Consider the following 19,379-nt stretch of genomic DNA (forward strand, 5'->3'; position numbering starts at 1 on the left):
ACCTTCTGCTCTGCAAAAGAAAATATCAAAAGAATGAGAAGACAGCCACAAACTGAAAGAAAATATTTGCAAAATACACATTTGATAAAGAACTTTCATCTAAAATACAGTCTTAAAACTCAACAATAAGAAAACAACTTGATTAAAAATGGACCAAAGACCTTAACAAACACCTCAATAAAGAATATATACACATGACAAATAAACATCTGAAAAGATGTTCAAGGTCATATGTCTTCAGAGAAATCCAAATTAAAATACAAGAAATCACTGCACACCTATCTAAATGGCCAAAATCCTGAAGACTGACAACACAAAATAAATACTGGTGAGCATATGGAACTACAATAACTCTCATTCATTGCTCTTGGGAATGCAAAATTATAGCCACTTGAAAGACAGTTTGGCAGATTCTCATAACTAAAAATACTCTTACCATATAATCTAGCAATCACACCCTTTGGTATTTACCCAAAGGAGTTGAAAACATGTCCACAAAAAACTTGGATGTTTATAGCAGCTTTATTCATAATTGCCAAAACTTGGAAACAACCAAGATGTCTTTCAGTAGGTGAATGGATAAACTGTGATGCATTCAGACAATGGAATATTATTCTGCACCAAAACGAAACAAGCTGTCAAGCAATAAAGAGACATGGACAAACCTTAAATGCATATTACCAACTGAATGATGACAAAAAGGCTGCATGTTGTATTATGACAACATATGACATTCCTGAAAAGGCGAAACCATGGAGGTAATAAAAAGTTCAGTGACTGTTCCAGAGAGAGAGAGAGAGAGAGAGAGGAGTAAATAGGGAAAGCACAGTGGATTTTTAGGGCAGTGATAATATTCTGTATGATATTATAATGATGAATATATGTCATTATACATTTGTCAAAACCCATCAAATATAGCATACCAAAAATGAAACCTAAGGCAGATCATGACTTGGGGTGATTATGATGTATTGGTGTAGGATCATTCTTAGGGCCATTCTGGTGAGCGATGTTAATAATGTGGAGGATGAGCATGTGTGGGGGCAGGGAGTATATGGAAAATCTCTGTACTTTCAAATTGTGATAAACCTAAAACTGCTCTAAAAAACCATAGTTTTAAAAAAATTAAACAGTTGCAGAAATAAACTCTTGTATATATGATCAAATGATTTCTGACAACGATACCAAGATCATTTAAAAGTAAACAAACAGTGCTGGGAAAATTAGACATCCATATACAAAGAATGAAGTTGAACCAATACCTAACACCATACATAAAAATTAAAAACGGACCAAAGACCTAAATGCAAAACCTAAAATTACAAAACTCTTAGAAGAAAACATAAGAGAAAGCTCCACAACATTGGCTTTGGCAATTATCCCTTGGACAGACACCAAAGGCACAGGTAACTAAAGAAAACAGACAAATTGGACTTCATGAAAATTTAAAAAATTTGTGCATCAAGATACACCACAAGCAGAGTAAAAAGGCAAATAAAATATTTGCAAATCGTGTATCTGATAAGATATTAATATCCAAAATATATAGAAAACCTCTAATATTTTGTGAGGTGGTGAAACTATTCTATATGATATCATAATGGTGAATACAGGACAGTAAGCATTTGTTAAAACTTATAAAACTTTATAAAACTTTATAGCACAAAAAGTAAATCATATAGTATGCAAATTAAAACAATAATTTAGGAAGTCAGAAGTTCTCAGGATAGAATGCAGAATGTAACAAAAGGATATAAATGCAATATAAATGTTGAAACAACCTCACTGAAGGAGATTAGGGAATAAGATGCTGACCTAAGCATCTTTGCAAATGAGTGAAGAGGCAAAAAGAACTTTACATGAGATTTATTCTCCAGTTGATTAACTTATTTCTAATGGATGTATATTTTTACAATTCTAAAACCACTATACATGCATATTACCACTGAACAGTTTGGTAAATATACAGTGGAAACCAGATTTCCTACTCTTGAGTGAAGTGTTATAGATAAACAAGAAAAGAAAGTCAAAATAATCCATATGGTAATGGATTAGAGTTGGAAATATCAGTAGAATGAAACCTTGCCCCCCGTACTCTTTAAAAATAAATAAATACATTTTTAAAAAACAAAAAACCAAGAGCAAACCAGAGGATGTTACAAGTAAATGGGATCTGAATGAAAAGAATATATTGGGTAAAACCTGGGAAAATCAGGATAAAGTGTGTGCTTTATTAAGTACTTATTAATAATGTATCAATATCGGTTCATTAATTATGACAAAAGTATCATAATAATGGTAAATAAGAAACTGGGTATGAGATATATGGAATTCTCTGTATAATCTTTGAAATCATTTTCTATCTAAAATTGTTCCAGGGATCCCTGGGTGGCGCAGCGGTTTGGCGCCTGCCTTTGGCCCAGGGCGCGATCCTGGAGACCCAGGATCGAATCCCACATCAGGCTCCCGGTGCATGGAGCCTGCTTCTCCCTCCACCTGTGTCTCTGCCTCTCTCTCTCTCTCTATGACTATCATAAATAAATAAAAATTTAAAAAAAAAATAAAATTGTTCCAAAATTTACACTAAAAGTTTATTGAAAATAAAAAGGGGACTATGTATACATATATATATTTATATAATGTGAAAATTATTTGGTATCTTCGGGAGATCTTGTTTTTACATGCGGATGTTTGGATCTCAATTCTATTCAATTCCATCAGAAACTCTTAAGGTATAATTTTGGTTCCGGCATCAGATTTTATTTTTTAAAGCTTTTTAGTATTATGAATAACTGAGTTATATGAATGGAATGATTACTCATAAACAAGTAGAAAACTGAAATAGCTTTAATATCTATAGGAGACAGAGATTTAGACACAAGTGGCTTTGCATGTGAAACTTAAGAAGCCTTCAAATATTAGGCAATGCCTAGATTGGTTAAGCTTCCTTAAAGTAGAGAATACATTTTTTAATGGTTTTCTTACTCTCTCCAAGAAGTAAACAAAACCTGATATCCAAAATTAGGTAGGGGATCACAAAAATAAGCACCATTAACAATAAATAACAGCCTAATTTCAGTTATAAAGATGTTACAAGGTGTTGAAAAATAATAATACGTCAGGAGAAACTAGTTTTTATCCTAGAAATGATTTTATGGCTCAATACAAGGATATTCATTACCATAATTGACTTTACTAATAGTGTAACCAGATAAATTTAGGGAGACAAGTGTTCCAGACTTTGTATAAAACCTTAGTCATATTAACAAATACAATTGCACAGTAACTAAAAGTTCCTTTGAATTGACAAAATGTATGTTGAATGTAAAAATACATTCTTCATACATAATAATGCCTCCACAAATTCCTTTCCAGGTGTTTCTATATTTATCACACCTTCCATTAATTGCATCAAAAATGTTTTCTCTCCCAAACCACCTATCCCTACACTTGGCCTGTACATGTACACTTTTTATTTTTTTTTTTTACTCCATCAGCTTTCAATTACTCTTTTTTTTTTATTTGAACATTAATCCTCTGTGCTTTCGAAAGTAGACTTTTTTGGTACTAGCTTTCCAAAACTCTTTTTTCCTTAGTACAATGCACAAAGGCTTAGGGGCTAATGAGGCAGCACAGAATCATGACGAAGAGTGGGAAGAAGGGGAAGCTGGAAACTTCAAAAGTATCTTTCATGGATGAGAGAGAAAGTCAAGGAAGCTAATTATCTTGAGTTGATATATTTTGTTCAGCCACAATAGATTAATGGATATGAACCTTATGGTTATTTTGATATATTCCAAAAAAGCACTTAATAAAATTCAAAACCTTCCCTAGTTAGTATTTCTCAGCTGTTATTGAAGAAAACTTCAACTCAGCATATATTTATTTTTATATAACAAAATGGAATTGTCTTTTTCTCAACTACTAATTTGATTTGAATACCTTTTTATCATTACTGATTTTTTTAAGGGACTCAGATGTACAGACTGACTAATCTTCAATGAACAAAAAATATATATATCTCCAATCTGGACTTACTGATTCAGAATCCCTGGTGGATGGGGCCTGAGCATCTTTGTCTTTAAACAGCCCTCTGGTGATTTTGATGGACACGCTGAAAATCAGAGGGAAGATAGGCAACTACACTATTAATTTCAGTGTGAGGTAGACAGAGACCAAGACTTTAGAAAGCTATGAGAAGTACTATGGAGACACAGAAGTAGGAGACATTCATTCTGACTGAGAAGTCTTCTAAAAAGATGGCATACTATAAAGTCTGTGAAGGATGAACACAAATTAGCAAGGATCATTTATTCCATACCTCACTTCTGAGAAGGAAAAGAGCTTCACTTGAATTGCCTCTTACAGGATAAACCTATAGATATTTGAGGACAGATTTCTTGCCTTTTCCTAAGAAAAATATTTCAGTTTCCTGGTGTTAAGGAATATTTAAACATTAAGCTTGCCAATTCTGATACTGTAGTACCAGAGGTCTAATTTAATCATTAGGTTTCTGATGTTTTGATGGAATTGGAAGAAACTAAGAAAAGTGTGTAATATCCCTCTTCTGCTTGTTCTAACATTATTTCCTCTATGCAAAAGGGCCTCTACTGGCCATATATTAGCATAACAGCTCCTCTATAGTTGTTTTACTTTTTTTGTCTCAATGCTATCTGGAAGCATCTTTGATTGGGATGATTAAAGCCCCTCTATGGATCAGCACGTATGCTAGAAAAGGCACAGAACACACAATTTTCTTCCTGATATATAAAAAGCTAGTGGATTTAAGATAGGTATATTTCTTTTCCCCTGGGAATTCTCTCTCCCTCTCCCTCTCCCTCTCCCTCTCCCTCTCCCTCTCCCTCTCCCTCTCTTTTAATTGACATGTAATTGACACAATATGTTAGTTTCAGGTATACAACTATATAGTAACATGGAATCACTCATGTCAAGCAGTAGCATGTCAAGGAGTGACACAAGAACCAAGGGCATTGGAGGTAAGATCAGATACTGCTGAAATTAGCACCAGCTGACGACACACTCAGAACTGATGATGAGCAGAAACAGAGGAGGTCTGAACGCAGATCAAATCCCTTTAAAAAAAAGGAGGATTTTTGCAGCAAATTGTCAGACTTTCAAGATACTGATCCTTTCACATTTGACCACATCAAAAAGCTGCCACTGAAGCTCTGCCAGATTGATCTCTGAACAGAACAGACACCCTCCACTCCTTGATACAATAAGCAGCACACGCCGAGGGCTGACCCAGACACACCTGGGGCTTATCTCAACTGTGTGTTCACAGACTGACTTCATGTTTGGTTCATTAACTTCCTACTCCCTGTTCTACCTTGTTTGCTGTGTAACTTGTCTTGTGCTTTGTTTTGTGTGACGAGTAAGAAGCCGAGTTAAATGAGTAGTAAAATGTTACTGAGTTTGGAATCCCAAAACTGCTTTACCATTGTCAACCTTGCTTTACAATTGAATAAAACTGACATTGTGTAAAGACACAATTCATGTGTGTGCCTTCATAGCATGTTCGTGACAACAACATAATACTTTGATATTTATATATATTGAGAAATGATCACTGCAATAAGTCAAGGTAAAATCTGCCACCATATATAGTTACAAAATTCTTTTTCTTATGATGAGAACTTTTAAGATCTACTTTCTTAGCAACTTTCAAGTATGCAATACAGTGTTATTTGCTATTGTCACCATACTGTATATTATATCAGCATATTATTAAAGAAGTACTTTAATTTTTGCAGAAAGGATGAAATCTTCCATATGTGATGGTGGAAAACATCTCTTTTGGGGAAAAATACAGAATCTTGCCTCACACTATACTCACAAATACATGCTCGGTAGATTAATACTAAAACATAGTATTCAAAATGTAATCAAAGTATGGATAATAATTAGTAGACTGTAATAAAATAGTAATAAAATGCAAAACTAAATAAGATAGAGGTAGAGATAGAAAAAATTTTAGTAATTTTACAGTGTACAAAACCCACCCAAGGAACACAAACTCTAATGCCTTAAGGGAAAGGAAAGGCAGGTTCATATCACATCAACGATAATGAACTTGATTGGCCATGGGGTGCCCAGTTTGAACATAATTGTTGGATGTGTTTGTGAGGGTATTTCCAGATAAGATTAGCATTTGGATCAGTAGATTCAGTAAAGTAAATTGCCCTCCCCCATGTGAGTGGGCATCATCCAAATCACTAGAGGTGTAAATAGAACAAAAGTAGGAGGTGGGGGTGGGTGGGGAGTTTGACTCTCTTTTTCTCACTGCTTGCATTAACATCTCATCTCATCTTCTGCCTTCAGACTGGATGCACACCTTTGACTCCTCTGGTTCCCAGCTTGGGAAGCCAAACTAAATTCTCCCACCAGCTTTCCTGGGTCTCCAGCTTGTAAATGGCAGATCAAAAGACTCAACAGCCTCCATCCATATTTGCTTAAGTCAATTCCTTTCCTTTTGTATATATATTATCCTATTGGCTCTGTTTTTCTGGAGAGCCCTGACTTACACACCACTCAACCAGAGGCTGCATTCCTCAGCCTTTCTTATATGTAGAGGTACTCTGGTAATTAAATTCTGGCCAATCAGATATAAATAAGCACGACATTGACAATTCTAGGTATACCTCTTTTTTTTTTTTTAATTTTTTTTTTTTTATTTATGATAGTCAGAGAGAGAGAGAGAGGCAGAGACACAGGCAGAGGGAGAAGCAGGCCCCATGCACCGGGAGCGCGATGTGGGATTCGATGCTGGGTCTCCAGGATCGCGCCCTGGGCTGAAGGCAGGCGCTAAACCGCTGCGCCACCCAGGGATCCCGGTATACCTCTAAAGAGAAGTTGCTCACTCTTCACTTCCTCTGTCCCCTTCTCTGTCTCCTGTGGGTCATATCTAACATGATGGACAAGAACTAGTTCCTCTGGTATAAGAGAGAAAAGCACTCAGATGGATGGCAGACCAACAAAATAGATGATATCTGGGTCTCTGAAAGCTGTCTTGGGGAGAGGCATCTGACCCTCCTGGAATTTCTGCGTGAGACAAAAATATACTTTTCATCTGGTTTAAGCCAGCGTTCATAAGTTCCAGTTTGGGAAGGTAAAGAGATACTCCAACTAATACAGCAGCAAAGGTACATGTACTGAACATGTGACACCACTGATATGTGAAAACATACCATCATAGACACTAAATCAGAATTCAAATACAAGTTCATAGTCAAAAGCCACAAATCAACATTCTGATATCTCCAAAATTCTGATAAAGATACATAACCAAAGCAACATTCAGCCCCATTGCATTTTCTTTTTCACTAACCTCCAAAGTAAGAGCCATCTGTCAGCTTCATTTCCTTACTGGATTTTGTGATGACACCAGCAACACCATGTTGAATGAAATACATTTTTTTACCCACAGCTCCTTCTCGTATGATATAATCTCCAGGTTGAAACACCTCAAATCTCAACTTGCTCAGCATGGCAGTCACAAAATTGGGATCCGCATTAGCAAACAGTGGCATTGTAGCCACTAGCTTCCGACAGTTGAAGTTGACTATCTCCTAAAGATGGCAAGGGCAAACAAATATGAAGAGAAATATTAATCATATCAGGAAGAAAACCACAAGCTTAAGTTAAAATCTACATATAACATAATATTGCAATTTTAGTTTAGAACCAAAGACACATAAATTCTAATAATCTGCATATCTCTTCAAAGCGATAAATTATGTTTTATTTATGTGTAGAAATTCTGTATTCCCAGCACCTAGTGCAGTATAGGCATATATTAAACATTCAGTAAATGTGAATTAAATACATACGCCATACCTTTTATAACTTCCAATTCCTTTACTATATATAAAATTAGAACTTAAATGTGGAAGAGTTTTGGTTTCCCTTTTACCTTGTATGAAGAAAAGAAGCCACACTACCTCCTTTTAGCTATAATATTACTGCTTCTGTGCTCCATTGTGTTGAACAATCTAGCTTGCACCTACTGACCAGAATTCTGAAACAAAGGCCCAGCTGCCAGACAACAGCATTTTGATGTTTTTTCTTCATGTTATTTACATTAAAATAAGGACGATGTGGGTGTGCAGAGAAAGGTTATACAAAGAAGACTCCAATCTAACTATACTTTATAATTGTAAATTAAATCTGTTTCTGAGTTAGATCATATGATCACTGTTTCTAAAGCCTCTTGGGTTTCCACTGGAAGTCTTAGAGTGGAGGGGCCATATTTTCTTTTCCTGAATTGTTTGTTTATGTCTGGAACCAGGCCAGCTCTAAACTATAGTTACACATTTGATTTCATTCTGTAGATCTAGTCCAGATTAGACATAGTAGTATCTCTTTGGGCCAAAATAGAGATATGGGACCAAACTTTTTTTTTTTTTAAGATTTTATTTATTGGAAAGAGAGAGAAAGAGAGAGAGAGAGAGAGAGAGAGAGAGAGAGTGCACAGGCAGGAGAGGTAGATGGGGAAACAGATTCCTGGTTGAGCCCAATGTGAGGCTCGATCCCAGCACCCTGAGATCATGGTCTGAGCTGAAGGCAGATGCTTAACCGACTGAGCCACCCAGGAGCCCCTGGGACCAACCATTTTTTATCTTGCAAGTTAGATGTGTTAAGAGATAAATAGTAGGAATTAAATTTTACCACAATACCATTTCTCAAAAATCTCTTTTCCAATGAGCCCCAAAGGAAAAGGGTTAACCCTGAATTTGTGATCTCTTTTAATAGACATAGATACTGAAGTAAACCTTTCTAAGAGGTGGGAAGAAAAAAAAATGAAGGTATTAACAAAGGCTGAGACCTGAATTCTTGCTTTGAGAAAATATGTTATACAAACTAAAGGATTCTAAGACTGAGGGAAAAAAAAAAAAGTTTCAATCTTGCTTCATGAAATGAATGACCTGACCTTATCCCGGAATATGTAGGGAAATTCTAGCTGATATAGGGAGGACAAAATTTGGGATACACCATTGAAAAGAACCATTTCATCTTTAACAGTATTATCTTGTCAGTTGTGCAGAGCAAAGAAGAGTCTCTAGTGGTGGGGCTACATGGAGGATGGTAAAATATCTAAAAATCAGCTATAATAAGCAAAAAGTGAACACAGCAAAAGAAACAAGAGAAAGATGTTACATGTGGTATCTACTGTAGCATCACCCAATCCCAAATAATGCTCACCTGACTCCATGGGTGGCTGTACTGAGGACAACTTGTGGTTAATTTTAACTGGTGCTGAAGAGCCGTGGTGGGAGTTGGGACTATAGTAAGTTTCAGCTCATAGTAAGTGCTCAGTAAATATGCATGCAGGTATGGAAGATGGAAGGATGGAGGGAAGGGAAAAAAAAAACAGGGGAAAAGGGAGGGAGGAAAGAAGGGAGATGGAGCTTCAGCAGTGGAAAAGAGTGCCTACAAAGACTAATTTTGTTCCCATTGGGAGATATTTACTTAAAACTCTTAGAAAGCTCTCTCAAGCAAACAGCTTGAGAAACAAGTCTCAAAAATATGTATGTAATATGTATAAAATATGTTTTTTATTATTCAAAATACTTTGATACAAAAACTTCATGGATAAATGGTGAACCACTCAAGGTACTCGAAGTAACCTTATGAGTTGAAAGAAGACACACAGAGGTCATTAAAAGGACCAGATTGATTATTTGAGAGTTAATGATTTCACATGTAAAATGACTTTGAATACTGTGGAGGAAAGTGAACGTAAGTCAGGTTACAGAGAAAATAAGAATTTTCAAACAAAAATAATACAATAGGGAATTCTTTTATCTGTGTTCTTAGATTTAAACTACACAAATTTTTCTCTTCATTGTTCTCTCACCATTTATTTTAGAAAATAATTGGAAATATATTTTATAAACAATTTAACTGTTCTTTATTTATATGAATAGCTCTTTTTCTATTACACATTGCATATTCAGGTACACCTATTGTAACTGCTTTGATTATAACACCATGGGGATAATTTCATATTATCGTTATGGCTTAAAGGAATCCATTAAATTTTCCCTCCCTCTCTGTGGAACTTTTACCCGCAATGTGACAACTATCAGATTGAACTATAAAAAGCATTTGATAAGAAAAAATGTAATTAGACAGAAAGTTATTTGCATTTAAAAGTCCTCTCTGCCCGCAAAATTGGCTTGCTTTAAGCTTAATAGAAACACTCATGTGAGTCTAGAAATGAAGCAAAACTTTTAAAAGCTCTTCTCCATCAATCACATTTCTTTATAGCACATTTTCTTAAAGAACATATTTAATTAAGTTATTAATATCTCTCCATATGTAAAACAAGACTTTTAAAGCTCCGCCTCCATCAATCACTGTTCCTTATAGCACATTGACTTAAGTAAGACACACAGTTATTAATATCTCTAATTTCCATCCAGATTCTTTATGGCAGTTGTTACAATGTGCTATTTTAGCAATATGTCTGGCCTGAATTAGGAGTAGTGACCATATCCATTAAATTGAGGAATGCTCCATTTCTAAGGGTATCAGACATGGCCCTGACCTTAATAAGGTACTCCAAATTACCAAGCTTACTGCCAACACTTAAAAAATGAAATTACTTCTTCCTGGAGCATCCCGTAGTAACAGAAAGTATAGAAGTGCTAACAAACAAACAAACACAAACATCAAAAAAAAAAAATCCCATAATGATGAGTGTATTTCAAAGAGGGTCAAATGAAAGAGCTTTAACAATTGGCAAAACAAGGTAAACAATGTAGATTAATTCCAGAGTATAAACTAAGTAATCATGAGATCATATTTACATATTATAATTAAACAATTGAGTAAATTAAAAAGTAGGGGAAAATAGACAAATCTGTTTAAATTCCAAATAAACTTTTATCTATTAAATAAAAGCATAATTAATGCACGCAACAAACAACAATAAAGAACCCTGCATTTGATCTTACTTTGACGTGTTATTTTATTTCAGATATGAAAGTCCTTTTCAGTGGTCCTTCATTTTGTTTTGCTAACATATAGCAGAATTATTTATTTTCATTGTTTAGTCACAGACTAGAGGTATTTTTTTCAAGTGTCATACAGAATAAAGTGCACAAATCTTAAGTGAATTTTTCAAATGCATAACCATATCCTCTTTATCTATTCATTTGTCAATAGTTGGTCTCCTTCTATACTTTGGCTATTGCAAATAATGCTGCTATAAACACTAGGATGCATGTATCCCTTTGAATTTGTGTTTTTGCATTCTTTGGGTAAATACCCAGTAGAGCAACTGCTGGATGGTAAGGCAGTTCTGTTTTTAACTTTTTGAGGGACCTCTGTACTGTTTTCCACAGTGGGTGCACCATCACTGATTTCTCTTGAATATTTATTTACCTTATATTGGAACTCCTGGATGATAAAGTAAGCTAAGCTATATTTAATTTTAGTAGATAGTACCAAAGTTTTCTAAAATGATTGTATTTTTTTTCAAATACAAACAGTATATAAGTTCCAGTTATCCTACATCCATAGTAAAATTTGATGTTATCACTCTTTAATTTTAGCCATTAGTAGGTATGCAGACATATATTATTGTTTACGAAATCTTTCTCATTGTAATTTTATCTTACTTTTTCCCAGTGATTACTGTTGTTAGGCACATCTTTATAGGATGACTGATCAGATGAATATCCTGTTTGGTGAAATGCCCTGTCAAGGTTTCCTCAATTTTTTTTTTGTGTTGTTGGAGTTCTTTTTATAGTCTTGACGTGAGTTCTTTGTTGGGATATATATTCTAAACATCTTCTCCCCATCTGTGACCTGCCTTTTCACTCTCAGGGTTATCTTTTATTTTTTATTTTTTTGGTTTAACTTTATATATACAGAGTTTGGTTTATATATATATATATATATAGTTTAAATATAATTTAAATATGGTTTAAATATATATTATATATATTATATATTATATATATTATATATTTATAATATAATATAATAATATTATATATTATATATATTATATATATATATATAGAGAGAGAGAGAGCGCACTTCACAAAGGATTTTTTAAAAGATTTTATTTGTTGGACAGAGAGATCAAGAGCGAGCACAAGAAGCAGGGGTAGCAGCAGGCAGAGGGAAAGGGAAATTAGGCTCCTGATGAGCTGGGAGCCCAATGCAGGACTCGATCCCAGGATTCTGGGATCATGACCTGAACTGAAGGCAGATGCTCAACTGTCTGAGTCACCCAGATGCCCCTGGCTGCACAAAGGATTTTTTATTAATTTTTTAAAGATTATTTATTTGAGAGAGAGAGAGACGAGCTCATAGGAGCAGAGGGACAAGCAGACGCCTTGTTGAGCACAGAGCCCAATGGGGCTCGATCTCAGGACCCTGAGATCATGATCTAGCCAAAAGCAGACATCTAACCAACTGAGCCACCCAGGCAACCCACAAAGGATTTATTTTAACCATATATCAGTACTTAGGAATCATGCAAACTCTGAGACCCTGGGAAAGCTTAAGCAATATTTATTATTATTATTTAAAAAATAGTAATATTTTAAGGCAACCTGAAGCACTGCAATTCTTTACTGATAATTTAAGTATCACTGTGGAAAGTTCCATTTTGTGAAACATTTAGTTCTCCTCTATTCTGCGTTATTTTATTCTACACAGGATAGTTCTAAAATGTTTTAGGCATGTAGCTATAAATATAATTACCATCATTACAATAATGAATCATAGAGTATCTTAACAAAACAGAGCTGCTGTTACATTGCTAAATTCCTACACCCAACACACACTATATTTTTAGACTTTGCAGAACACACAAGACCTTCCTTCTAAGAACTTATGTTAGATGTCCAATGGCATCCAGACATAGACTTCTATATTAACTTCAAACATAAGGAAATAAATATAGTCAAATATATATCAATTGATACTTTATCACCTAGAACATCCTGTAAAAGAGTGCTGGTGATGTTGCCCTATTCCTGTCCCCCATCCCTGCCCCTCTCAAGTTCAGTAGCCTGGACTAGTGAGAATTAGAGTAAGTGAATGTGTTAGAGTTTTGTCTTTTTCTTTTTTCTTTTTTTTAAGGCAGGGATAATTTTAAAAACGAACATAATAAAAATAAAAGAATATTATCCTACACCTTAAGTATTACTACCTCATTTTATAGAAGATACTGAATAATCTGCCAAAGAGCACATGCTTGCAAGAGGAATAGCCATGGTTTTCTGGGCAACCCAGCTCTCTAACTTAGGTTTTGGGTGAATTCTAAGAATCCATCTTGCTTTTGCACATATCTGGAATTACCACAAACCCTAAAGATTTTGGTGGTAATCATAAATTTGTTCTTTTGAAATTTACACATTTTGAGAGTTCAACATGAATATTTGTTAATTGTGGGGTAGTAAACTGATGGCTATGAACTTGGCTGTTTTTATTTTACAGCAATTATTTTTTAAAAATCTAAATCAATGCCTTTATTTCTTGGAAAATAAAAGAAACTATTCAGGATTATTCCATGGATCCTTGCCCTCATCATGGATTTCATGTAGACAGCATCAATTAAAAAAAAAAAAAAAAAGGCTTCAATGACCTGCCAGAGATGACGTTATCTTCCCTGTTACTCTTCGTAGGAAGATGATAATCTTGTGGACATACTTATGGTATTTTTTACTAAAATACCAGGCTCAAATTCTGATTTAAAGAATCTAGAGCTACATCTCCAAGGGTTATGGCTCAAAATCTCTACTTTTAATAACACACTCAAAGTTATAAGCAGTCAGGTTTGGAAACCATGCTTCCTAAAATAAATAAGTATCTAAAAGTTTACATCTAGTTGAGGGAAGAAGATGTATATGTATATATTCAGTATAAAATGGTTGTAAGTACTAAAATAAATATAAGTTAGCCTCCTCTCTCTTTCTCTGAGTGTGTGCACATACATGTTCAATCCCTGATTCTAAAACTAAATGGCTCTGTGCCCATACAAAAGTGACTCAGATTCTTCTAATCTTAATCTTCTCATCTGTAAAATGGAGAAAATGCTAGAAATTCTATCATAGATTATGATAATTAGCACACGTAAAGCATTTAATGAAACTCACTCAACATTACCTGTTTTTAACCACTATAACTTAAAGGTATACTAAAAAACAATATTGGTTAAGATCAAATGAATTGTGCAGACCATTTATAGCCTATTAAAGAAGCAAATGCTTTAAACAAGTGCTTAATTTAGTAAAAGAATATTAAGTCAGGTTAAAAAAAAAGTTGAGTTGGGGATTATTTATTAAAAACCAAAGTTAAGGTGAGTGTAGAGATTCCAAAGAAGAAAGTGATGAGATATTCTTAGGGCAGAGTCAATGAAATTCCCTTTTTGGCTAAAGTCAAGGAATAAAATAAAGAATTCTTACAATAAAACTGCTCTATTGATATAATAAATTTGGAGGGTGAACTGTACATACACATTCCATTATTTTTTTAAAGAAGGAAACACATGAGGCAATTTAAAACCAATTTTCCTCAGCATCCCCAACTGGCTTATATTGATCTGGTGGTTTGCCTTCTAAATTGCAAGATGATTGACAGCATGTGTAAGAAAACTATCCCATACAGGCATACCTTAATGTTTAAAAATGTCCTTAATATTTATCCAAACATTGACTAACAAGTTAGGTACACTTCAATGTCTTAAACTGAAAGCATTTCCCTTGATTTCTATGTCTTATTAGGGAATATTTAAGATAATATATTTCTAAAAAAAAACCAAAAAAGATAATGTATTTCTCTAGTTGAGATAATCTGTCTTATTTTTTACAATTTATTTTTTTTAAGATTTATTTATTTATGGAGACACAGAGAGAGAGAGAGAGAGAGAGAGAGAGAGAGAGAGGCAGACACAGGCAGGCTCCATGCAGGGAGCTCAAGGTGGGACTCGAGCCCGGGTCTCCAAGATCATGCCCTGGACTGAAGGCGGTGCTAAACCGCTGAGCCACCGGGGGGGGGGGGGGGGGGGGGCTGCCCTGTCTTATTTTTTAAAAGAAACCTTTAATTGCAACTCCTAACAAATTTGAATACCAAAAACTATGTAATAAACCACAAAGCTAAGGAATATTTGCCTTTAACATGTATTTTGGGAAAGTTAAAGGGTTTAGAAATAGAAAAAGGAGGATTGTTGAATTAATATAGAATGCCTCAATTTTAGTGTACTGTAGTTTTCCGTTTCATTAAAGAAGAAACAAATCAAGGATTTTTGTATTAGCAAAGAGGTGCATTTGAAAAAATCTCAGAAATAAATGAATATACACACATCTCAAAATATATAAAAGAAAGAAATCTCTGTATTCTCATCACCTTAATAAGTGTTTTAATTTGTTTATGTGTTCCCTTAAGACAAATTTTTATGCATCTTAATATACTTTTAATCATAATATGCATTCAGTATTTGTTTCTTTTTTTCCTCATTTTTATAATATAAAACATTTCCCATTTTGAGACATGGTCCTCATTACTATTTTTTTTAAATGGCCACAGGATATTTCATATTGTATTAGTCATAGTTATATTAAGAAAAGTCCAAAGGAGGTACAGAGAAGTAGTCTGCAATGGCCTCTTTAATACTGACATTTTTTGTTTACTTGTTTTGAAATCTAGCTCTATCATTAGTTGTTAGATTAATAGTCCCTTCAGATTATGTTAAAGGTAATTATCCTAAGATCTCTGCATATACAAATGGCCAATTATGAAGTGGCTTAAATGAAATCTGACTGCTTGTGAAGCATAGATCAGAACAAGACAAATTTTGGGATGGACAAATTCAAACATTTTGGTGTCTGTTGTTTCAGTTCTCATATGCATCTAATTTGGTTTTGAGGCATTAAATCACATTTAAGCCTTACAATATGAATGCAAATGAAGTTTGAAATTAATTTAGTCTTAGCATCGTCCCATTGATTTGTCTTCCTAGAACATGGAGACATATTGCTCCATTAGATACCAGGCAGAATGATAGCAAGTGACAGAAAATTCTCTTAACATTCATTTAAATCTGATTATGATTATGAAGCAAAGAAAAAGAGGTAGAAACAGACCAAACAAACTAAATCAAGGAGTTGTGTATATTAACAACATACGTGTTCACTGGAGACTTTGTGTCTCAGCCCTGCTGTGTGGTATTGTAGGCTGAAGTCCTGTAAAAATTTGTATAAACTCCAACAGAATGCAGCTCCAGTGGCCTGCAAGCTATAAGCACGAAGTAAGAATAATTTGCATCCTAAGCCTATCTGACTTGGTAAACACAGACTGATGTGAACAGCAAAAAAAGCAGACAGATGTCCAGAAATATGCTGAACTAAAAAATATTATTAAAACAGAACCAGCAGATAGTAGTGTGAAATAGAAGACAATCCTGAGAGGTGTTTGGAGAATATGATAAGACCCTATGTTTGAGAATTTAAAATACAATCCACATAAATTCATTTTTTATTGTTAACAGTGATTTTATCATTAACAGTGATAGAAATAATCTGTGTATAATAGTATATGAACATGTACAAAGGACATGAGGAAATCAGGCCAGGCCCTAAAACCAGGCAGGCATCCTAAAATGCATTAAATATTCATTTATATGTTAACATTAGTTAAACTTGCAGGGAGCACTGCATGTGTTGGCAAGTGTTATGGGCTTAACATAATGCATATGCTGAAATCCTAATTCCCAGTACCTCGGAATGTGACCCTATTTGGAAAGAGGGTCTTTACAGAAGAAATCAAGTTAAAATGAATTCATTAGGGTGGGCTTCAATCCAGCCTTCCTGGTGTCCTTATGAGGAGAGGAAACAGATACTGGAGATACGTTAGCACAGAAAACAAAACAAAACAAAACAAAACAAAACATGAGAGGTCATTGGAGGAAGGCTTACTCTTTCTTGTAAGCCGAAAAGAGAGGTCTCAGAAGACTCCAAATCTGCTGACACCTTATCTCAAACTTGTAGCTTGCAGAAGAGTGAAAAAATACATCTCTGTTGTTTGAGCTACACAGTCTGTTGTATTTTGTTAGGGCAGCCCTAGCAAACAAATAGAACAAGTTAGGCTGGTAAAGTGTGGCAGGAAGAAGGAAGCTGCTCCCTTCTAATTATCTGCCAAGACACGGGGGAACCCTGGCTCCCAAAGTGAGGGAGTGACAGCAGCAAGATATATTCATGATCCAGTGAGGGTCACTCTGAAGTGACATGGAACACAACCCATACCCTTCAACAGCTCTGAGTTCTGGCAGGTGGAAGTGGCTCTAAAGATCCAAACCAGGGATACAAGATTGGGTGCTACTTTATAAGATTAATTTTGAAAATTTTCATAAAAAAATATATATATATAGCAATTTTATAGTATCAACCATTCCTAAGTGTGCAGTCCACACATATGTTCACAATGCTGTTTGACCACCACCACATCTAACTCTTCCATCATTCTCAACAAAAACTCTGGAAACCATTAAACAAAAATCCTCCCTTGCCCCTCCTCTCATTCCCCGGTGACTTCTGTTTAATTTCTGTTGCTATGAATTTGTCTATTTCAGGAACCTCATATAAGTGGAATTATATAAAAGTTGCATGGAACTAATTTTTGAAGTCCTAGAAACAAACAATGCCACTAGGGAAAGCTTGGTGGGTGGTCGGGAGGGAAGTAATGAACGATGTTTGAAAAAATCAAGGAAAAGGCCCAGTTGGTCCGGCTCTCCCTCATTATAATAACACATTTATTTTCTCCACTCCTCTTCCCTGATATCCCTTCCACATCCTGACCAGCACTTGCTGGTCTTTTTACTAACAGCTATTCTAACAGATGGGAAGTGAGATTTCATTGTGGCTTTAATTTGCATTTCCCTGATGATTAATGATGTTGAGCACCCTTCCACATAGCTGTTGGGCATTTGAATATCTTCTTCGGAAAAAAAAAAGTCTCTCCACATACTTTGCCTATTTTTTAATTAGACTATTTATTTTCTTGCTATTGAGTTGAGTCCCTTATATCTTTTGGATATTAACCTCTTATTGGATATGTGGTCTGCAATATTTCCTCCCATTCCATAGGTTCTTTCACTTTGCTGATTGTGTCTCTCACTGTGCAGAAGCTTTTTAGTTTCATGTAGTCCCACTTATTTATGTTTTATGTTTGCTTTTGTCACTTGTGCTGTAGGTGTCACATCCAAAAAAAAAAAAAAATCACTGCCAAGATCAACATCAAGAAGCTTTTTTCCTGTATTTTCCTCTAGGAGTTTTATGACTTCAGGTTGTACATGTAAGTCTTCAATCCATTTAGAATTTCAGTATGTAGTGTCAGCTTTCCTCTGGCAATTAACTCTACGTGAACTTTTTACATTTCTTGTATTTTTAGTGGTGTACTTTAACGTTTTTTTTTTTCACAGCTTATTTTTTCCCATGTATTTATATCTTGCCTCTCTACAAGCATATGGTAAGCACTTTGAGACTAAAGCCATATTTTATAATTTACCTTCCCATCATTCCTGGATCAATGTTTCGCACACATCAAAAAAATTGATAAATGTTTGTCTATTTGTTTTCTAGATGCTAAGTTTGCAAGGGAAAATACACACATAGAGAAAGAAAAAAACTCAATTTCTTTGTTAAGCAATGTGATCAAGACCAGGCCAGTTAAAGTTTTTCTAGTCTTTTGTTACTGTGCCTGTTACATGAATATCTGATAACTTATAAGATCCTTGTATAACTTTACAATTCTATGATTCTAGCCTGTTTTAGGTAATCTTAACTAAATACATTTTAGAGGGTTTTTAAAAATCAACAAGTATATACTTTAAAAATGATTCAGAATTGCCCAAAGTAAATATGCATGCAAATTATGCTTTCTTCTCTAACAGTCTATTCAACAAATTAAAGGTCAGAAGGACAGTATGATACTCTCAGCCCGATTCATGTTCTGTGAAAATGAAATATACTGACGTCCTATATTCTACTGGGACACATGATCTGTACCTATTTTCAGCCCATGGCTCTTCACACTCCATTGTTTAAAAATAGATCAGTTCTGAACTTTGGAGACAGGCTCAGAAGGGCATTAACCTCTTTCTTGACAGTTAAGTTTGCCATTTTGCTCTAATCGAATAAGTATAAATCTGATCATGTTAAAAATAGACCTCTTTACTTTGTACACATTCCAACAGGCTCTCAGTAAGCAGAGGGGGATAGTTCACTGAGTTTTTCTAATTGGATTTTTAGTTTTAAATACACTGCCTGCTTTTGCTAAAGCTTTCATAGGTCTCATGATCCTAACATTTTAATGCCACATTTTGATGCTAAGACATTGTCTCC

General features: G+C 34.7%; 1 protein-coding gene across 1 annotated transcript in view; it reads right to left on the minus strand.

The window, feature by feature from the left end:
* Nucleotides 1-19,379, minus strand: part of HCN1 (hyperpolarization activated cyclic nucleotide gated potassium channel 1) — a 383,048-nt gene that overhangs the window by 38,851 nt on the left and 324,818 nt on the right. Inside the window, exon 6 of the mRNA XM_041747243.1 lies at nt 7,349-7,589. Within this exon, the coding sequence (XP_041603177.1) occupies nt 7,349-7,589 (241 nt within the window). The remainder of the gene's footprint in view (nt 1-7,348; nt 7,590-19,379) is intronic.

This window comes from Vulpes lagopus, chromosome 3, assembly GCF_018345385.1.
Source record: "Vulpes lagopus strain Blue_001 chromosome 3, ASM1834538v1, whole genome shotgun sequence".
NCBI classification, from domain to species: domain Eukaryota; kingdom Metazoa; phylum Chordata; class Mammalia; order Carnivora; family Canidae; genus Vulpes; species Vulpes lagopus.